At 52.7% G+C, this 22,650-nt stretch overlaps 2 protein-coding genes across 2 annotated transcripts; both read left to right on the top strand.

The window, feature by feature from the left end:
* The first annotated feature begins 472 nt into the window (after positions 1-472).
* Positions 473-6,686, top strand: LOC129694362 (gastrula zinc finger protein XlCGF57.1-like). The gene is made up of 2 exons (XM_055631064.1): positions 473-572; positions 2,994-6,686. The coding sequence occupies exon 2, from the start codon at positions 3,042-3,044 to the stop codon at positions 4,743-4,745; it is 1,704 nt and encodes a 567-aa protein (XP_055487039.1). The 5' UTR covers positions 473-572; positions 2,994-3,041; the 3' UTR covers positions 4,746-6,686.
* Positions 6,687-19,116: 12,430 nt separating this feature from the next.
* Positions 19,117-20,149, top strand: LOC129694361 (zinc finger protein 239-like). Its single transcript, XM_055631063.1, has 2 exons — positions 19,117-19,139; positions 19,186-20,149. Exons 1-2 carry the CDS (start codon positions 19,117-19,119, stop codon positions 20,147-20,149), a joined length of 987 nt encoding a protein of 328 aa, XP_055487038.1.
* Positions 20,150-22,650: the final 2,501 nt, after the last annotated feature.

The following is a 22,650-nucleotide window of genomic DNA, read 5'->3' as shown; positions in this document are numbered from 1 at the left end:
TGCAAGTCCTTCCCTCGGATTGGCGGTGACGTCACGGCGCAGGGTGGGGGCGGGGTGAGTAGAACGTCACGGCGTAGGGTGGGGGCGGGGGGTAAGGGGAACGGCGCAGGGGGGCGGGGGGTGAGTCACACACGTCACGGCGCAGGGTGGGCGGGGACAGTCGGACGTCACGGCGCAGGGGGGCGGGGCGGGGGCGGGGACGTCACGGGACAGGGGGGGGGGGGTGAGTCGGACGTCACGGCGCAGGGGGGGGGGTGAGTCGGACGTCTCGGCGCAGGGGGGGCGGGGCGGGGACGTCACGGCGCAGGGGGGCGGGGTGAGTCGGACGTCACGGCGCAGGGTGGGCGGGGGCGGGGACGTCACGGCGCAGGGTGGGCGGGGCGGGGACGTCACGGCGCAGGGGGGCGGGGTGAGTCGGACGTCACGGCGCAGGGTGGGCGGAGCGGGGCGGGGGCGGTGACGTCACGGCGCAGGGGGCGGCGCGCACGTCAGGGCGGAGGGCGCGCGACCCCGGGCGGGCGAGCGAGCGGACGAGCGGCTCGACGGGGTTACCGGATGCTCGACGCCCCCAGGTCGGTGCGGCCCCCCCCCCTTACCCCCACTCCCCTCCCCCCCCTCATCCCTCCCCTTCCCCCCTCACCCTTGCCCCCTCAGGGAGAAACGGACCCGCCTCACGGGGGGAGGAGCGGCGAGGGGGGGGGGGATGAGAGGGGGATGGGGGGTTGGGAGAGGGGGAGGGGTGGTGATGGAGGGGGGTGGAGAGCGATGATGGAGGGGGAGTTCAGGCAGCATCTGTGGTGAACAACACAGACACAAAGGACTACACCGGTGCTTCTTAAACTACTTCAGTGTCATTCACCATTGAGTCTTTATCACATAATTTCATTCACCCTGGACCAGGTTCACCAGATTGATCCCTAAGATGGTGGGACTGTCATATGAGGAAAGACTGGGCTTGTATTCACTGGAGTTTAGAAGGATGAGGGGGGGGGGGTTTACAGAAACATATAAAACTATAAAAGGACTGGACAAGCTAGATGCAGGAAAAATGTTCCCAATGTTGGGCAAGTCCAGAACCAGGGGCCACACACAGTCCTAGAATAAAGGGGAGGTCATTTAAGACTGAGGTGAGAAAAAACTTTTTAACCCAGAGAGTTGTGAATTTGTGGAATTCCCTGCCACAGAGGGCAGTGGAGGCCAAGTCACTGGTTGGATTTAAGAGAGCGTTAGATAGAGCTCTAGGGGCTAGTGGAGTCAAGGGATATGGGGAGAAGGCAGGCACGGGTTATTGATAGGACACGATCAGCCATGATCACAATGAATGGCAGTGCTGGCTCGAAGGGCCGAATGGCCGCCTCCTGCACCTGTTTTCTATGTTTCTATGACTACATTTTCTTATGTTTTTTTGGTAATTTTCATCTTGTATAATGTGTATAATTTTATATAGAATTTATTTTGACACATGAGCAAAAAACATAAATTAACTAATTTCTGAAGTTAAATTAAACTTAAATTAAGTTAAATTAAATTAACTACTTTCTGAAGAAGGGTTTCGGCCCAAAAACGTCGCCTATTTCCTTCGCTCCATAGATGCTGCCGCACCCGCTGAGTTTATCCAGCACTTTTGTTCACCCTCATTTCTTAAGTGTTTGTTTTATTCAACTTTTTGAACATCCTAAAAATACAGTAAATTTGGGTAATATCCTGTTACTTTGAAATTAGAAAATTAGTTAGAGAGAAAAAAAACATCAAATTTTCAGCTCCACTGCCATTAAACCAATAAGAGCTTACTCATCACTTTCATGGCAATGCCTTTTTTTAAGTGCAGAAAAATATATATAAATATCTGAATAAATTATGTAGTTCACCCTTCATTCATAGAAATAGACACATAGAAATTAGGTGCAGGAGTAGGCCATTCAGCCCTTCGAGCCTGCACCGCCATTCAATATGATCATGGCTGATCATCCAAAATAATTTTATTCACCCTTGGGTGAACCATTCACCAGTTTATATAGACCTGGACTAGAGGGTGTGAGCGATAGGAGGAGGTTGAGCATGTTGGGTCTCTATTCCATGGACGATGAGGGGATATATAGAGGTGTACAAAATCATGAGAGGAATAGATGCACAGAGTCTCTTGCCCAGAGTAGGGGAATCGAAGACCAGAGGACATGGGTTCAAGGTGAAGGAGAAAAGCTTTAATAGGAACCTGAGCGGTAATTTTTTCACACAGGTGGTGGTGGGTGTATGGAACAAGCTGCCAGAGGAGGTAGTTGAGGCTGAGACTATCCCATCGTCTAAGAAACAGTTGCACAGGTAAATGGATAGGGCAGGTTTGGAGGGATATGGACCAAGCACGGGCAGGTAGGACTAGTGTAGATGGGACATGTTGGTCGATGTGGGTGAGTTGGGCCGAAGGGCCTGTTTCCGTGCTGTATCACTATGACTCTATGATAAATTGCTGGAGTAATTCAGCGGGACAGGCAGCATCTGTGGAGAAGATAGACACAGAGTGCTGGAGTAACTCAGCGGGACAGGCAGCATCTGTGGAGAGAAGGAATGGGTGACCCTTTTGGGTCGAGACCCTTCTTTGGTTTTGTTTAGTTTAGAGATGCAGCGCAGAAACAGGTCTTTCAGCCCACGGAGTCCGCGCCGACCAGCGATCACCCCGTACACTTTCACTATTCTACGCACATTAGGGACAATTTAACAATTTTGTGGAGGCCGATTAATCTACAACCCTGAATGTCTTTGAAATGGTGGAGGAAATCGGAGCACCCGGAGTAAAAACCCACGCAGGTCAAGGTGAGAACGTACAAACTCCGTATAGACAGCACCCGTAGTCAGGTTTGAACCCGGGTCTCTGGCGGTGAGGCAGCAGCTGTGCCGCCCAGAATTATATAACCGTTTCTCCGCCATAAACGCACCTAATATGTGTTAGTAATGTCCTGTTTGCCAGCTTGTTGACCCTCTGTGTTCCCCTCCTGCAGGGTTTAGGAGCCGTTGCCGTGGACGGAGAGACAGGGACGTGAGCGGCCATGGAGGGCGGCCTGATTGCCGGAGACCCCCACATCTGCTCGGTGTGCGGGCTGAGCTTCGAGGGGCTGGCTGCAGTGGAGGACCACATGGCGGGGCACAACAAGGAGAAGCGTTATGAGTGCGACGTGTGTGGCAAGGCCTGGCAGTACCCGAGCGAGCTGGAGACCCACAGGCGGGTGCACACAGGAGAACGCCCCTTTGCCTGCTCGGAATGCGGGAAGGGCTTCACCCGCTACGACAGCCTGCTGCGGCACTACCGCGTGCACTCCGGCGAGAGGCCCTTCGGCTGCTCCGACTGTGGCAAGGGCTTCAAGACGGCGCAGGACCTGAAGATCCACCAGCGGGTGCACACGGGCGAGAAGCCCTTTGGCTGCTCCACCTGCGGCAAGAGCTTTGCCCAGTCGTCGGGGCTGCTGCGTCACCGGCGGGTGCACAGCGGTGAGCGGCCCTTCACCTGCACCGACTGCGGCAAAGGCTTCAAGACGTCGCCAGACCTGAAGGTGCATTGGCGCCTGCACACCGGGGAGCGGCCCTACACCTGCAGCGACTGCGGCAAGGGCTTCACCCGCTCCAACAGCCTGCTGGAGCACCAGCGCACCCACACCGGCGAGCGCCCCTTCACCTGCGCCCAGTGCGGCAAGGGCTTCACCCACTCCTCCAAGCTGCTGTCCCACCAGCGGGTGCACGCCGGCGACCGTCCCGTCCCCAGCCCGGTGTGTGGAGAGCGCTTTGCCATGGCCTCCCATGCCCTGTCTCACCAGCGCGTGCACACCAGTGGCCAGCCGTACGACTGCCCGTACTGCGGTGAGGCGTTTGACAGCTCGTGGAGCATCGGCGGACCCACACCGGCGAGCGACGCCGGCTGCTCCCACTGCGGCAAGCGTTTCAAGAGCGCACGGGGGCTGCGGGAGCACCAGCGCATACACACCGGAGAGAGACCCTTTGTGTGCGCTGAGTGCGGCAAGGGTTTCACCCGCATGTCCAGCCTGTGGCAGCACCGGCGTACCCACAGTGGTGAGCGTCCCTTCCCCTGCCCGTCCTGTGGTAAGGGCTTCACCCGCCTTGACCACCTGCTGGAGCACCGGCGGGTCCACACTGGCGAGCGCCCATTCACCTGCCCGCTCTGTGGCAAGGCCTTTGCCCGCTCCTCCAGCCTGCTGGCACACCGCGCCGTGCACAGCACCGAACGCCCCTTCACCTGCCAGCTGTGTGGCGAGCGTTTTGCCCGCTCCTCCGGCCTGCTGGCACACCGGCGGCTGCACGCCGGTGAGCGCCCGTATTCCTGCGCCGACTGCGGCAAGGCCTTTGCCCGCTCGTCGGGGCTCTTGCTGCACAGGTGCGCTCACGGCAGCGAGAGGCCGTTTGCCCGCGGCAAGGCCTTCGGCCGCCCCCTGCTGGCGCGCCGCCGTGCACACCCGTGCCCCGAGTGCAGCCAGGTGTTCGGACGTCCCTCGGCGCTCCGGGCTCACCGAGCCACGCACGGCGGGGAGGCAGCGCCGGACAACGCCGGCGATTTCCCCCCCGCGCCCGGCGGCCTCTCCTCCAACGCGGAGCTGGACGGTCCCGGTCCTGCCCCCTCCCCCGAGGCTGGCCTGCCGGCACCCGAGGAGGCGGGGTCCCCGGGCGCGGGTGAGGGGGGCGGTACCACTACCCACACCCCCCCTCACACTCCAGCTCCCGCGGAAGCTGCCGTTCCCCACTGAAGTGGCGGGGAGGGGCAAGGCTCGCGAGGATGTGTCCGGCTCCATCACGCTGAGGGGGAGGGATTGAAGGAGAAACCCCCACCACCCAACCCCCCAACAGCGCCCTGTTCAATCCCCTTCTCTCCCGAAGAACAGTCCCAGACTCTCTCCCTGCCGGGGAATGTCCGCCACATGCTCGCCGCAAACCATCACCGTATGGCAGTGTGGTGAAGTCCTGGCCGTGCCATCACCTTGCGTTTTCACATGTACCATCCCTTCCCCACCACTCACCATGTGTGCACCACAAAGACAACAGGTGCAGGAGGAGGCCATTCGGCCCTTCGAGCCAGCACCGCCATTCACTGTGATCATGGCTGACCATCCACAGTCAGTACCCCGTTCCTGCCTTCTCCCCATATCCCCCTGACTCCGCTATCTTTAAGAGCCCTATCTAACTCTCTCTTGAAAGTATCCAGAGAACCGGCTTCCACCGCCCTCTGAGGCAGAGAATTCCACAAACTCACAACTCTCTGGGCGAAAATGTTTTCCTCAACTCCGTTCTAAATGGCCGACCCCTTATTCTTAAACTGTGTGTGCCCCCTGGTTCAGGACTCCCCCAACATCGGGAACATGTTTCCTGCCTCTAGCGTGTCCGGCTACGGGTGCCTGTCTGCACGGAGTTTGCACGTTCTCCCCGTGACCTGCGTGGGTTTTCTCCGAGATCTTCGGTTTCCTCCCACGCTCCAAAGATGCGCAGGTTTGTAGGTTAATTGGCTTGGTATCAATGGAAAAATTGTCCCCAGTGTGTGTAGGATAGTGTTAATGTGCGGGGATCGCTGGTCGGCACAGACGCAGAGGGCCGAAGGGCCTGTTTCCGTGCTGTATCTCTAAACTAAATGAAACTAAAGAGGTTATGGGTAGAAGGCAGGAGGATGGAGTCAGAAGGGAAAGGTGAATCAGCCATGATTGAATGGCGGAGTAGACTTAAGATAGACACAAAATGCTGGATCATCCCCAGCCAGTGCCCCGTTCCTGCCTTCTCCCCATATCCCCTGCGTCCGCTATCTTTAAGAGCTCTATCTAGCTCTCTCTTGAAAGTATCCCAAGAACCGGCCTCCACCGCCCTCTGAGGCAGAGAATTCCACAGACTCACAACTCTCTGGGTGAAAAAGTGTTTCCTCGTCTCCGTTCTAAATGGCCAACCCCTTATTTTTAAACTGTGGCCCCTGGTTCTGGACTCCCCCAACATCGGGAACATGTTTCCTGCCTCTAGCGTGTCCAAACCCTTCATAATCTTATATGTTTCAATAAGATCGCCTCTCATCCTTGGTTTTGGTTGGTTTTAAGATCATTATGATCTTAAAAACATGCTTTCATAATTTAACCCTCAACTAAAGGGATCTGACTGTCTTCACTGTCAATGCCCTTTATAATTATATTTTCTTCTATGAAGTTTCCCCATGAGCCTCTGACATTCCAGAGAAACAATTCCCGTCTGTCCAGCCTCTCCGTATAGCTAATGCCCTGTAATCAAGACGTCATTCTGATAAAGGAAACCAAATACTTGAGCAACTCAGCGGGTCAGGCAGCATCCCTGGAGAGCGTGGCTAGGCACAGTTTAGGGTTGGGACACTTCTTCAGTTTCTCCACCCAAAACATCGCCTATCCACGTTCTCCAGAGATGCTGCCTGACCCGCTGAGTTCCTCCAGCACTCTGTGAAACGTCACCTATCCATGTTCTCCACAGATGCTGCCTGACCCGTTGAGTTCCTCCAGCACTCTGTGAAACGTCACCTATCCATGTTCTCCACAGATGCTGTCTGACCCGCTGAGTTACTCCAGCACTTTGTGTTAGAATCATAGTGTGATACAGTGTGGAAACAGGCCCTTTGGCCCAACTTGCCCACACCGACCAACATGTCCCTGCTACACTAGTCCCACCTGCCTGTGTTTGGTCCATATCCCTCCGACCTGAGTGTATATATCTTAAATGTCGGGATAGTCCCAGCCTCCACTACTTGCTCTGGCACTGTACAGCACCTCTGTGTAGATTCAGAAAAGGTTAAAAACACACATGATGCTGAAATAATTACCGCGTTATTACTCTTTTTTAATTCGGGATAGTCCCACCTCCTACTTCCTCTGGCAGCTCGTGACCCTACACCCACCACCCTCTGTGTTAGAAGTATAGTGTGATAGAGTCCTATTAAACTTTTCCCACTTCACCTTGAACCCACTGTCCTGCCTGTGTTTGTCCTCGATACCAGTATATAACACTCTGGGCAAGAGATTCTGTGCATCTACTTAAAAATTGGATTCCTATTAAATCTTTTCCCCTTCACCTTGAACCCATGTCCTCTTGTCCTCGATTCCCCCACTCTGGGCAAGAGATTCTGTGCATCTAACTGAATTGGGTTCTATGCATGATTCCAGCATCTTCAGTTTCTTGTGTCTCCCTCACCTATATCCACCTTCACTGCTGAAGAAGGGTCTCAACCTGAAACATCACCCATTCCTTCTCTCTAGAGATGCTGCCTGTCCCGCTGAGTTACTCCAGCATTTTGTGTCCACCTATCACTTGCCAGGCTTTGTCCAGCCCCCATCTCTCTTTTCCAGCTTCCTCCCCCCACCCTCTCCAATCAGTCTGAAGAAGGGTCCTGACTCAAAACGTCATCTGTCCATTCCCTCTAAGGCGGTGGAGGTACTCAGTGGGTCAGGCCACATCTGTAGAGGGAAGGGAATCTTAAGGCAAACACTCCCACCTGTCCTTTCCAACTTTCTCCCCTACCACCCCCCATCAGTCTGAAGAAGGGTTTCGGCCCGAAACATCGCCTATTTTCTTCGCTCCGTAGATGCTGCTGCACCCGCTGAGTTTCTCCAGCAATTTTGTCTACCTCCTGACCTAGAATGTTGCCTGCCCATGCTCTCCAGAAGTGCAAGTTACTCCAGGGAGATTGTGACACTTTTTGTAAACCAGCATCTGCTGTTCCAGTATCTAGACTGGGCGTGCATTTCACCCCACACTTGCGCTCGGTCCGCCAAGGCCTGCTGAATCTCCTGCTTGCCAACCATTTCAACTCCCCTTCCCACTCCCACACTGATCTTTCTGTCCTGGGCCTCCTCCATTGCCGGAGTGAAGTCGCACGCAAACTGGAGGAACAGTTCCTCATAGCTTACAGCCCAATGACAAGAAAATTGAATTCTCCAAATTAAGGAGACACTTCCCTCCCTCCTCCCTTCGTAATCAAGTCCTGGAGTCTGTCCCGCCCCCATCTCTTTTTCCAGCTTTATCTTTTGATTCAATCGGTCCAAAGAAGGGTCCAGACCCGACACGTCGCCTGTCCATTCCTCTCCAAAGTGCCGGTAGAACTCGGCAGGTCAGCCGTCCATGGTGGGAAACGGATGGAGCAGTGTTCCTAATATAAGCCCTCCTTAGCCGTCGAGAATGTGGTGTCCATTCTTGGGATGGGAGGCAAGGTCCGAGCCCACCAGTCCCCACAGCCTCCCCCCCCCCCTTGGGCCATCTCTTCGTCATTCCTCCGTCTGATCGCTGGTGTCAGGGTTAATCCAGAGTCACGGCTTCCCGTCCCCCGGCCGTTCCCCCCTCAACTCCGAACGGTGGGATCTCACCCCCCGCCCCTGGACGTCCGCAAGACCCCAGCTGCCGTAAACAAGGACTTTTACTCGTTAACCAAGATGTATTCCAATGAAATAAATGTCGTTTTTTAAGCAACAAAAAAAATGTAGATAGGCCCCCAAATAATCAGTGTTATCCCATGATATACTTCCCTCTGTCTATATATATATATATATTAAAAAAAACATGCTAACTGATCGTGCACGATTGTGATGGCTTGATTTCACTGGCAGGGCGGGGACATTCCCTGAGGGATTCGGGGGTTGGAAGTTTCTTCTGTGTTTTTCCCCCTCAGTTGTTGTCTGGGGAGGAAGGCGGCGGAACTCGGCCCGTCGGGGCTAGGATGCGTGGGCATTCGTCACGAGCCGGAAGTGGAGGATATCCGGGCTCTGATTGGACGGTCTGGCGGCACATGACAGGATATGGCGGTGCAGGCTCGAAGGGCCGAATGGCCTACTCCTGCACCTATTTTCTATGTTTTCTATGATATGAGGAGGGAGTTTTGTGCACGCCTAGAATTAAAGGGTTCAATGTTGCAAGCAGGGCCGTGGAGTCGATGGCCAAAACATCCCACCCCTAGGTATAATCATTCTACATCTGCTAGGATGACATTAAAATACCCAATCAGTATAGGAGTAGGCCATTCGGCCCTTCGAGCTAGCACCGCTACTTTCGATGTGATCATGGCTGATCATCCGCAATCAGTACCCCGTTCCTGCCTTCTCCCCATATCCCTTGACTCTTAAGGGGTTGGACAGGCTAGATGCAGGAAGATTGTTCCCGATGTTGGGGAAGTCCAGAACAAGGGGTCACAGTTTAAGGATAAGGGGGAAATCTTTTAGGGCCGAGATGAGGAAAACTTTTTTCACACAGAGAGTGGTGAATCTCTGGAATTCTCTCCCGCAGAAGGTAGTTGAGGCCACAGTTCATTGGCTATATTTAAGAGGGAGTTAGATGTGGCCCTTGTGGCTAAGGGGATCGGGGGTATGGAGAGAAGGCAGGTACAGGATACTGAGTTGGATGATCAGCCATGATCATATTGAATGGCGGTGCAGGCTCGAAGGGCCGAATGGCCTCTACTCCTGCACCTATTTTCTATGTTTCTATGACTCCTCTATCTCTAAGAGGGTTATCTCTTGATATACTTTGCTCTGCCTATATATATTTTTTTTTTAAATGCTAACTATTCGTGCATGATTATGACAGCTTGATTTCAAAGGCAGGGCAATTCTTTCTTGAAAGTATCCAGAGAACCGGCCGCCACCGCCCACTGAGGCAGAGAATTCCACAGACTCACCACTCTCTGGGTGAAAAAGGGTTTCCTCATCTCTGTTCTAAATGGCTTCCCCCTTATTCTTAAATTGTGGCCCCTGGTTCTGGACTCCCCCAACATCGGGAACATATTGTTCAAGAAGGAACTGCAGATGCTGGAAAAATCGAAGGTACACAAAAATGCTGGAGAAACTCAGCGGGTGCAGCAACATCTGTGGTGCGAAGGAAATAGGTGATGTTTCTGAAGAAGGGTTTCAGCCCGAAACTTCACCTATTTCCTTCGCTCCATAGATGCTGCTGCACCCACTGAGTTTCTCCAGCATTTTTGTGTACCATCGGGAACATATTCCTGCCTCTAGCGTGTCCGAACCCTTAATAATCTTATATGTTTCAATAAGATCCTTCTAAATTCCAGAGTATACAAGCCAAGCCGCTCCATTCTATCAACGTATATGACAGTCCCGCCATCCCGGGGGATTAACCTGGTGAACCTACGCTGCACTCCCTCAAGAGCAAGAATGTCCTTCCTCAAATTAGGAGACCAAAACTGCACACAATACACAAGACGGCATTTCATAAGAACTAAATTAATCATCTGATTACCATTTAAACCCATGTCCTTAAAGTTCAAGTCAAGAGAGTTTATTGTCATGTGTCCCAGATAGGATAATGAAATACTTGCTTGCTGCAACACAACAGAATATTGTAGACATGAATACAGAACCGATCAGTGTGTCCATATACCATAGACCATATATACAGTATATACATAAATAGATAAAGTGCAATAGGCTGTTATAGTTCAGAGTTTGTTTGATGTTGTGTTTAATAGCTTGATGGCTGTGGGGAAGAAACTGTTCCTGAACCTGGATGTTGCAGATTTCAGGCTCCTGTACCTTCTACCCGATGGCAGCGGGGAGATGAGTGTGTGGCCAGGATGGTGTGGGACTTTGATGAAGTTGGCAGCCTTTTTAAGGCAGCGACTGTAGATAGATCCCCTCGATGGTGGGGAGGTCAGAACCGATGATGGACTGGGCAGTGTTTACAACTTTGTGCAGCCTTTTCCGCTCCTGGACGTTCAAGCTGCCAAAGCAAGCCACGATGCAACTGGTCAGCATGCTCTCTACTGTGCACCTATAGATGTTCGAGAGAGTCCTCCTTGACAAACCGACTCTCCGTAATCTTCTCAGGAAGTTGAGGCGCTGATGTGCCTTCTTTATAATTACGTCAGTGTGCTGGGACCCGGAGAGATCTTTGGAAATATGCACGCCCAGGAATTTGAAGTTCTTGACCCTTTCCACCATCGACCCATTGATATAAACGGGACTGTGGGTCCCCATACTACTCCTTCCAAAGTCCACAATCAATTCCTTGGTTTTGCTGGTGTTGAGAGCCAGGTTATTGTGCTGGCACCATTTGGTCAATTGGTCGATCTCACTTCTATACTCTGACTCGTCCCCATCAGTGATTCGTCCCACAACAGTGGTGTCGTCAGCGAACTTGATCATGGAGTTCAGCTACACAGTCAAGTATAGAGTTATGAGTCTAACGGTTGTAGCTATGCTATTGTGGCTGTTTTTATTGTTTATTCTTGAGGGGAAAAAACATGATTCATTATGCTAAAATTTATAGAAGCATTACTCCAAAATTTAATAAATTATGACGAAACTTTTTTTCTCAAGTCCAATTGAAATTTAAACTAATTGCAGAGTTTGCTAAAAAGTACATATCTAAAATTAATATCCAATAACCAACCTGATCTCCCGGTGGCTCAGCACTTCAACTCCCCCTCCCATTCCGAATCCGACCATTCTGTCCTGGGGCCTCCTCCATGGCCAGAGTGAGTCCCACCGCAAATTGGAGGAGCAGCACCTCATATTTCGCTTGGGTAGTTTACACCCCCGCGGTATGAACATTGACCTCTCCCATTTCAGGTAGTCCCTGCTTTCTCCCTCCCTTCCCCTCCCCTTCCCAGCTCTCCACAGGCCTACTGTCTCCGCCTCTTCTTCTTTTTCTTTTTTTTCGACCCCCCCCCCCCCACATCAGTCCTGATGATAGAAGGGTCTCGACCCGAAATGTCACCTATTCCTTCGCTCCATAGATGCTGCCTCACCCGCTGAGTTTCTCCAGCATTTTTGTCTACCTTCGATTTTACCAGCGTCTGCAGTTGTTGCTTAAACATACCTAAACTTTACTAATAACTTGTCCTTCGGAACAGAATTGCTTCTTCCAGATCCTCTTTCATTGAAGCCCTTAAATCTGATTTATTTATTTTCAGTGCAGAGAACAGCCTTACGTAGTCTTACGATTTTTGGAGTCTCGGACATTTATGTTGAGGTCGGAGTGGGAAATGTCAGTGTGGAAATGGGAAGGGGAGTTAAAATGTGTAAGAAGGAACTGCAGATGCTGGTTTAAACCGAAGATAGACTCAAAGAGCTGGATTAACTCAGCAGGACAGGCAGGTAGCATCTCTGGAGAGGAGGAAAGGGTGATGTTTCGGGTCAAGACCCTTCCTCAGAATGGTTAGGGATAAGGTAAATAAGAAATATAGTACAACAGGTGCAGGAGTAGGCCATTCGGCCCTTCGAGCCAGCACCGCCATTCAATGTGATCATGGCTGATCATCCACAATCAGTACCCCGTTCCTGCCTTCTCCCCATATCCCCTGACTCCGCAATCGTTAAGAGCCCTATCTAGCTCTCTCTTGAAAGTATCCAGATAACCGGCCTCCACTGCCCTCTGAGGCAGAGAATTCTACAGACTCACCACTCTCTGTGAGAAAAAGTGTTTCCTCATATAACCATATAACAATTACAGCACGGAAACAGGCCATCTCGACCCTTCTAGTCCGTGCCGAACACGTATTCTCCCCTAGTCCCATCTACCTGCGCTCAGACCATAACCCTCCATTCCTTTCCCGTCCATATAATTATCCAATTTATTTTTAAATGATAAAAGCGAACCTGGCTCCACCACCTTCACTGGAAGCTCATTCCACACCGCCATCACTCTCTGAGTAAAGAAGTTCCCCCTCATGTTTACCCCTAAACTTCTGTCCCTTAATTCTCAAGTCATGTCCCCTTGTTTGAATCTTCCCTACTCTCAGTGTGGGAAAAGCTTATAGAACATAGAAATTAGGTGCAGGAGTAGGCCATTCGGCCCTTCGAGCCTGCACCGCCATTCAATATGATCAGGGCTGATCATCCAACTCAGTATCCCGTACCTGTCTTCTCTCCATACCCTCTGACCCCCTTAGCCACAAGGGCCACATCTAACTCCCTCTTAAATATAGCCAATGAACTGGCCTCAACTACCCTCTGTGGCCAGAGAGTTCCAGAGATTCACCACTCTCTGTGTGAAAAAAGTTCTTCTCATCTCGGTTTTAAAGGATTTCCCCCTTATCCTTAAACTGTGACCCCTTGCCCTGGACTTCCCCAACATTGGGAACAATCTTCCAGCATCTAGCCTGTCCAACCCCTTAAGAATTTTGTAAGTTTCTATAAGATCCCCCCTCAATCTTCTAAATTCTATCGAGTACAAGGCGAGTCTATCCAGTCTTTCTCCATATGAAAGTCCTGACATCCCAGGAATCAGTCAGGAACAGCTTCTTCCCTGCGGCTGTTACACTACTTAACTCTGCACCTTGGTGATTGCTAGTCACCCCACCACCACCCTCCACCCCCTGGACACTCCTTCCCCCAGAAAAATTGGACTACTACTGTTTGTACGTATATGTATATTTTACTGCTCATTACTCTATGTTCGCTCTTCTGGGTGAGATGCTAATTGCATTTCGTTGTCTCTGTACTGTACACTGCACAATGACAATAAAGATTGAATCTGAATACCCTACCCCCAATACCATGTGCCCTAATTTTGCCCATTCATCTGCTATCAAAGGCTTTCTGTAAGTTCAGATACATTACATCCATTGGCTCTCCCTTATCGATATTACTTGTCACATCCTCAAAAAATTCCAGAAGATTAGTCAAGCAGGATTTCCCCTTCATAAATCCATGCTGACTTGGACCGATCCTGTTACTGCTATCCAAATGTGCCGCTATTTCATCTTTTATAATTGACTCCAGCATCTTCCCCACCACCGATGTCAGGCTAACTGGTCTATAATTCCCTGCTTTTTGTCTCCCTCCTTTCTTGAACAGTGGGATAACATTAGCTACAGTCCAATCCACAGGAACTGATCCTGGATCTATAGAACATTGGAAAATGATCACCAATGCGTCCACGATTTCTAGAGCCACCTCCTTAAGTACCCTGGGATGCAGACCGTCAGGCCCTGGGGATTTATCAGCCTTCAGTCCCATCAGTCTACCCAATACTATTTCTCACCAATTGCAAATTTTCTTCAGTTCCTCTGTCTCCCTAGATCCTCTGTCCACTAGTAAATCTGGGAAATTGTTTGTGTCTTCGCTAGTGAAGACAGATCCGAAGTACCTGTTCAACTCTTCTGCCATTTCCTTGTTGCCCATAATAATTTCACCTGTTTCTGTTTTCAAGGGACCCACATTTGACTTTGCTACTCTTTTTCCCTTAACATACCTAAAGAAGCTTTTCCTGTCCTTCTTTGTATTCTTGGCCAGCTTACCCTTGTCACACCGTATAGCCCTTTTTGTTAACTTCTGTTGCCCTTTGAAAGTTTCCCAATCCTCTGGTTTCTTGCTACTACGCTCGAAACGTTGGCTATTTCCTTCGCTCCATAGATGCTGTCTCACCCGCTGAGTTACTCCAGCATTTTTGTCTACTTTCCCAGCATCTGCAGTTCCTTCTTGAACAAATATTAATATTTAGTCTTTTGCAGTTCTTGGGGCTTACGGAATCAAGAGATACGGGAGAAGGCAGGAACGGGGTACTGATTGGGGATGGTCAGCCATGATCACATTGAATGATGGTGCTGGCTAGAAGGGCTGAATGGCCTCTACTCCTGCACCTATTGTCTATTGGCTGCGCAATGCACGCCGGGAGATGTAGTTCACATCCGCCTGTGCGTGTAGTACAACGCATGCGCAGACAATCACACGTTCCGGAGTGAACGTGAGCGCCGCGCAGGCGCAGCCAATGGATGACGTCAGCGGGCCCGGGACTCATTGTCTGCGATGGGGGAGGAGGTCGATTGCGCGGCCGAGCGGCCTCGGAGTCTGGTTTTAAATACTGCCCGACGGTCAATGCACCCGGGCCGGTGAGGGGATGGTTGCATTTGTTGCATTGCATCGGAATTCGGTGGCTGGGACTTTAAACAGGGGGCCCTGCGGTTGCTGAGAGCCCTGTGTGTGTGGAGTCAGTTTAAAGGGACAAAGACCTTGCTGTCGCTTCTGCCGTGAGTATCCGAGAGCGCTCACCACAACCACCCCCCCCGCCCCCCTTGCTCAACCTCTCCCTTTGCAATGCAACCATTGCAAAATGCATCTCCCATTACAATGCAGCCATTGCAAAATGCATCTCCCATTACAATGCAACCATTGCAAATTGCATCTCCCATTACAATGCAACCATTGCAAATTGCATCTTCCATTACAATGCAGCCATTGCAAATTGCATCTCCCATTATAATGTAGCCATTGCAAAATGCACCTCCCATTACAATGCAGCCATTGCAAAATGCATCTCCCATTACAATGCAGCCATTGCAAATGCAATGCGCCCTTGTAACCATGCATTGACAGGAGCAGCCCAAACAGAGCGTGCATTCCTCCATCGCCCGTCACGTCCCTGTCAGCACGTCCTCATGCTGCATCTCAACTTCTCAAGAGTCAGGCGTGTTCAATTGACACAGGTACCATTGGAACAACCAAACCCTTACCTGCAAATGGACACAACATGCTGGAGTAACTCAGAGGGTCATGCAACATTGCCAGAGATGCTGCCTGACCCGCTGAGTTACTCCAAAATGTTGCGTCTATCTTCGGTGTAAACCAGCAACTGCAGTTTCTTCCTACAAATTCTTACCTGCTGCAGGTTAATCAATAAACGTGCAAAATAGCCATCTAGGTATACACGACATCAAATAAGCTCTGAACAATAGCAGTCTATTTATACAATTGCACTTTATCTGTTTATTTATTGTATATATATAGAAACATAGAAATTAGGTGCAGGAGTAGGCCATTCGGCCCTTCGAGCCTGCACCGCCATTCAATATGATCATGGCTGATCATCCAACTCAGTATCCCGTACCTGCCTTCTCTCCATACCCCCTGATCCCCTTAGCCACACGGGCCACATCTAACTCCCTCTTAAATATAGCCAATGAACTGGCCTCGACTACCCTCTGTGGCAGAGAGTTCCAGAGATTCACCACTCTCTGTGTGAATATATATGGTCTATGGTATACAGACACACTGAACTTTTATCTCCTGTTCTGTATTATGTTTACATATTATGTTGTGCTGCAGCAAGCAAGAATGCCTTGTCCTATCTGGGACACATGACAATAAACTCTCTTGACTCTTGAAAATACCAAAGTCCGCAAAAGATAATAATTCAGCAGAGTCCCACGGCACAAACAAAGGCCCTTCGGCCCAACTCTCCCATGCCAACTAACATGCCCCATCTACACTAGTCCCACCTGCCCACATTCGGCCCCATACCCCTCTAAACCTGTCCTATCCACGTACCTGTTTAAGTGTCTTTTAAACGTTGTGATAGTCCCAGCCTCAACTATCTCCTCCGGCAGCTCGTTCCATACACCCACCACCATCTGTGTGGAAAATATCCTTCATAACAAGAGGAGTTGAGTATAGGAGCAAAGAGGTCCTTCTGCAGTTGTACAGGGCCCTAGTGAGACCACACCTGGAGTATTGTGTACAGTTTTGGTCCCCTAATTTGAGGAAGGACATTCTTGCTATTGAGGGAGTGCAGCGTAGGTTTACCAGGTTAATTCCCGGGATGGTGGGACTGACATATAATGAATTGTATTGTATTGTATTGTATTCAAATTTATTGTCATTGTCTCAATTTGAAATAATGAGTCGGCTGGGCTTGTACACTATGGAACTAAGAAGGATGAGAGGGAATGTTATTAAAACATATAAGATTATTAAGGGATTGGACACGCTAGAGTCAGGAAACATGTTCCCAATGTTGGGGGAGTCCAGAACCAGGGGCCACAGATTAAGAAAAAGGGCATTTAGAACGGAGATGAGGAAAAACATTTTCACCCAGAGAGTTGCGAGTTTGTGGAATTATCTGCCACAGAAGGCAGTGGAGGCCAATTCTCTGGATGCTTTCAAGACATAGTTAGATAGAGCTCTTAAAGTTAGTGGAGTCAGGGGATATGGGGAGAAGGCAGGAACGGGGTACTGATTGTGGTGCTGGCTCGAAGGGCCGAATGGCCTCCTCCTGCACCTGTTGCCTATTGTCTGTTGTCCTCCCCACAGTTCACACAGCCACCCAGCTTTGTGCCATCTGGACTCCCACAACACCAGGGACCTTCACGTGGTCCCACTAAACCCAAACTGCTGCATGAGTCACAGTGCCATCTCATAGATATACAAGCACAATGGATCATTTACATATGATATCACAATGGGACAGGGGTGGGGAGATCGCTCCCCCTCCCTCCCTCCCTCCCTTCCACCCCCGTGCCTTTCCCTCACTCCCCCCGTCTCTCTCCCTCCCCTTCCTCTCTCCCTCCCCTTCCTCTCTCCCTCCCCTTTCTCTCTCTCTCCCCCTCCACTCTCTCCCTCTCCACTCTCTCCCCCTCCACTCTCTCCCTCCTCTCTCTCATCCTGATTCCTGGGATGTCAGGACTGTCATATGAAGAAAGACTGGATAGACTTGGTTTATACTCTCTAGAATTTTAGGAGATTGAGAGGGGATCTTATAGAAACTTACAAAATTCTTAAGGGGTTGGACAGGCTAGATGCAGGAAGATTGTTCCCGATGTTGGGGAAGTCCAGGACAAGGGGTCACAGCTTAAGGATAAGGGGGAAATCCTTTAAAACCGAGATGAGAAGAACATTTTTCACACAGAGAGTGGTGAATCTCTGGAACTCTCTGCCACAGAGGGTAGTTGAGGCCAGTTCATTGGCTATATTTAAGAGGGAGTTAGATGTGGCCCTTGTGGCTAAGGGGATCGGGGGTATGGAGAGAAGGCTGGTACGGGATACTGAGTTGGATGATCAGCCATGATCATATTGAATGGCGGTGCAGGCTCGAAGGGCCGAATGGCCTCTACTCCTGCACCTAATTTCTATGTTTCTATGTTTCCCGCTCCACTCCCTCCCGTTTCTCTCTCTCCCCCTCCACTCTCTCCCCTCCTCTCTCCCCCTCCACTCCCTCCCCTTTCTCTCTCTCCCCCTCCCCTCTCTCCCCTTCCACTCTCCCCCTCCACGCTCTCCCCCCTCCTCCTCTCCCTCTCCACTCCCTCCCCTTTCTCTCTCTCTCTCCCCTTCCACTCTCTCCCCTTCCACTCTTTCCCCTTCCTCTCTCCCCCTCCACTCTCTCCTCCCCCCTCCACTCCCTCCCCTTTCTCTCTCTCTCCCCCTCCCCTTCACTCTCTCTCTCTCACTCTATCTCTCTCCCTCCCCTCTACCTCTCCTCTTTCTCTCTCTCTCCCCCTCCACTCTCTCCCCCTCCCCTCCTCTCCCCCCTCCTCTCTCCCCTTGCAGGAAGATTGTTCCCGATGTTGGGGAAGTCCAGGACAAGGGGTCACAGCTTAAGGATAAGGGGGAAATCCTTTAAAACCGAGATGAGAAGAACTTTTTTCACACAGAGAGTGGTGAATCTCTGGAACTCTCTGCCACAGAGGGTAGTCAAGGCCACAGTTCATTGGCTATATTTAAGAGGGAGTTAGATGTGGCCCTTGTGGCTAAGGGGATCAGGGGGTATGGAGAGAAGGCAGGTACGGAATACTGAGTTGGATGATCAGCCATGATCATATTGAATGGCGGTGCAGGCTTGAAGGGCCGAATAGCCTCTACTCCTGCACCCTAATTTCTTTGTTTCCCCCTCCCACCTCTCCCCCCTCCTCTCCTCCCCCTCCCTCTCTCCTCCCCCTCCTCTCTCCCCCTCCTCTCCCCCTCCTCTCCTCCACTCTCTCCCTCCTCTCTCTCCCTCTCCACTCTCTCCCCCTCCTCTCCACTCTCTCATCCCCCTCCTCTCTCCCCCCCTCTACTCTCTCCCCTTCCTCTCTCTCCCCCTCCTCTCTCTCTCCCCCTTTCTCTCTCTCCCCCTCCTCCTCTCTCCCCCCTCCACCTCTCCTCCACTCCCTCCCTCCTCTCTCTCCCCCTCTCCACTCTCTCCCCCTCCTCTCCACTCTCTCCCCCTCCTCTCTCCCCCTCTCCTCTCTCCCCCTCCTCTCTCTCATCCTGCACCTAGCCCATCCAATCACTTAAGAATGTTATATTTCTACAAGACCCCCCTCCCCCCAGCCTTGTCTAACCCCCTCCCCCCTCTTGCATTGCAGGGATTGTGGCTCCAGATTGGGGAGCCCGTGCCGGGAGTTGCCCGGCACTCTCCGGAGGGATGAGGCCTGCGACCCCGGGCCGGTACAAGCTGTACATCTGCTCGGGCTGCGGCCTGGCCTTCCGGCAGTCCTCCGATCAAGACGACCACCGCCGCTGCGCCCCGGCCCAAGTCCCCCTCCCCCTCCCCTATCCCACCTCCTACCCCTCCCCCCTTCCACTACCTCTACCCCTCGCCCCCCGGCCTGCCCTGCCTGGGCCGCCGCTTCCTTCCCCTTCCTCCCCCCCCCCCCGTCAGCCCCCGCCCGCGGAAGGCCGGCCCCCCGCCCGGGAAGCTGTACCCCTGCGGCGCGTGTGGCCGCATCTTTCGGACGCTCCTCCAACCTGGCCCGGCACCGGCGCAGCCCACACGGGCGCTCAGCCGTACCGTGCAGTGCGGCGACTGCGGCAAGCGCTTCAACTACCCGTCGGAGCTGGAGACCCACCAGCGGGTCCACACCGGCGAGCGCCCCTTCACCTGCTCCGTCTGCGGCAAGGGCTTCACCCAATCCTCCAACCTGCTGACCCACCAGCGGGTCCACACCGGCGAGCGGCCCTTCACCTGCGCCCTCTGCGGCAAGGGCTTCACCTGCTCCTCCAAGCTGATGACCCACCACCGGGTCCACACCGACTACGAGCGCCCCTACCCCTGCCCCGACTGCCGCAAGGGCTTCAAGCGCTCCAAGGCGCTGATGATGCACCAGCGCATCCACACGGGGGAGCGGCCCTTCACCTGCGCCCGCTGCGGCAAGCGCTTCACCCGCAGCTCCGACATGCTGACCCACCAGCGGGTGCACACCGACCGCCGGCCCTACGCCTGCCCCCGCTGCGCCAAGCGCTTCAAGAGCGCCAAGGAGCTGACCCAACACGAGAGGGTGCACACCGACGAGCGGCCCTTTTTCCGCTGCACCCCCCGCTGCGGCAAGCGGTTCATGTACTCCTCCAACCTGCTGCGGCACCAGCGCATCCACACCAACCCGCCCGGGGAGAGGCCGAGGGGCAGGGCCTGGGGGGGCAGGCCTGCTGAGTGGCGGGGTGGGGGGAGGGGGGGGTGATGCCCACGGGGAGAGACTCTATGTGGGCGCTGACATGCAGAGGTGCGTCAATACCACCTCCTGGACACTAGGGAGTGCTCGAGAGCAGGTGGCATCGTTGCCCTCCTCCCGGGGCACCAGAAAGGTGTCGCTGCCTCCTCACCGACACTAGGGGGTGCTGTGTATCAGGTAGGTGTCGTTACTCCTCTGGGACACTAGGAGGTGCTGGGGAGTAGGATAGTAACAATGCCATCTCCTGGACACTAGGGGGTGCTGTGGTGCAGTAAATTGTCAATGCCACCTCCTGGACACTAGGGGGTGTTGTGGTGCAGAAAAGTGTCAATGCCACCTCCTGGACACTAGGGGGTGCTGTGTATCAGGTAGGTGTCGTTACTCCTCTGGGACACTAGGAGGTGCTGGGGAGTGGGATACCTGGAGGTGTCATTACTCCTCCAGGACAGTGGGGGGTGGGGGGGGAGGGGGGGGGGGGGGGGGGGGAGAGGGTGACATCATCCACCCCTTCACGGTCACTAGGGGGCGCTGCCGTTGCTGGGAAAGGATCAGTATTGTGGGCCGAAGGGCCTCTCCCTGTGCCGTACTCTTCCACTCTCCACCACAAAAGGACAAGCAGGCCACTCTGCCCCTCGGGCCTGTCCCAGGGGCACAGGAAGAGGGTGTTCGGTTCCTGCCCCCCCACCCCCAGGTGCAGGAAGGGGCGAGGGGGGAGGAGGTTCATGGTCTGGTGTTGGGGTCCCCGGGAGACAATGGATAATAGGAGCAGGAGTAGAGGCCAATCGGCCCATTGAGCCAGCACCGCCATTCAATGTGATCATCCACAATCAGTACCCCGTTCCTGCCTTCTCCCCATATCCCCTGAGTATTGTGTATTACTATATGGTGTCGTCACCACACCATATCCCCTGACTCCACTATCTTTAAGAGCCCTATCTAGCTCTCTCTTGAAAGTATCCAGAGAACCGGCCTCCACCGCCCTCTGAGCCAGAGAATTCCACAGACTCACAACTCTCTGTGAGAAAAAGTGTTTCCTCGTCTCCGTTCCAAATGGCTGACCCCTTATTCTTAAACTGTGTGGCCCCTGGTTCTGGACTCCCCCAACATCGGGAACATGTTTCCTGCCTCTAGCGTGTCCAAACCCTTAATAATCTTATATGTTTCAATGAGATACCCTCTCATCCTTCAGAGTGTACAAGCCCACAGCCGCTCCATTCTCTCAGCATATGACAGTCCCGCCATCCCGGGAATTAACCTGGTGAACCTACGCTGGACTCCCTCAATGGCAAGAATGTCCTTTCTCAAATTAGGGGACCGAAACTGCACACAATACTCCAGGTGTGGTCTCACTAGGGCCCTGTACAACTGCAGAAGGACCTCTTTGCTCCTATACTCAACTTGTCTTGCTATGAAGGCCAACATGGCTGGGATTGGTGAGAGGGGAGACCTGTCCGTCATCTTTCCTGTCCCCCTCGCACACACTGCAGCCCGGACTTGGGACCCCTTCGCCCTCAACCCCCACCGTGCCTGAACTCTCCTGCCATGCCCTGCTTCACATCAGAGAACCAGCAACACAGGATGTCCTGGTCAGAATGACCCGCCCCGATGTTGTCAGCTCATAGCTCTGGATCCTACATCCTCCCTGTTCAAACATCTGTCCTAAACTTCCCCCGGCGTCAGAAGTCCCCGCACCTCCACAAGAGTGTTGTGGAGGCCAGACCTAGGGAATGTAGCCCGATGCAACAGAGTGTTTAAGAAACAACTGCAGTCAAGTCACTTATATTTCTATAGCACATTTAAGAAACAACTCTCGTTGGCCAAAGTGCTTTACATTGGTGGAGGTGCTAACGTTATACAACATTGGTTCATAGATTAATCGATAGGAAATATCTCCTGGTGGCCCAGCACTTCAACTCCCCCTCCCATTCCCAATCTGACCTCTGTGTCCTGAGCCTCCTCCATTGTCAGAGTGAGGCCCAGCGCAAATTGGAGGAGCAGCACCTCATACTTCACTCGGGTAGTTTACACCCCAGCGGTATGAACATTGACTTCTCTAACTTCAGATAGCCCCTTGCTTTCCCTCTTCATCCCCCCCCCCCCCTCCCAGTTCTCCCACAAGTCTCACTGCCTCTGACTACATTCTACCTTTGTCCCGCCCCCTCCCCCGACATCAGTCTGAAGAAGGGTCTCGACCAGAAACATCACCCATTCCTTCTCCCCACAGATGCTGCCCGTCCGGCTGAGTTACTCCAGTATTGTGTGTCTACCCTGATGTAAGGGAGACTGGAACGGTCCACGCCATGTGGGATGTGGAGATGGGTCCCGGTGTGGGTCTGATTCCCCCCCTCCCCGCGCGCGGTTTGTCCTCCTTCGTGTATAGCTTGTGTACAGAGAGGCCCAGAAAATGTAACTGCTGTTGTGTGTTTTTTTCATTAAATTTAATATGCTGACACCTTGTTACTCGTCACTGGAATTGCCACTCAGTCTGCGAACCGCAAGCGCAGAAATCA

This window comes from Leucoraja erinacea, unplaced genomic scaffold, assembly GCF_028641065.1.
Source record: "Leucoraja erinacea ecotype New England unplaced genomic scaffold, Leri_hhj_1 Leri_636S, whole genome shotgun sequence".
NCBI classification, from domain to species: domain Eukaryota; kingdom Metazoa; phylum Chordata; class Chondrichthyes; order Rajiformes; family Rajidae; genus Leucoraja; species Leucoraja erinaceus.
Note: the sequence above shows the minus strand (reverse complement) of the source record. Positions and strands in the feature narration are given on the sequence as shown.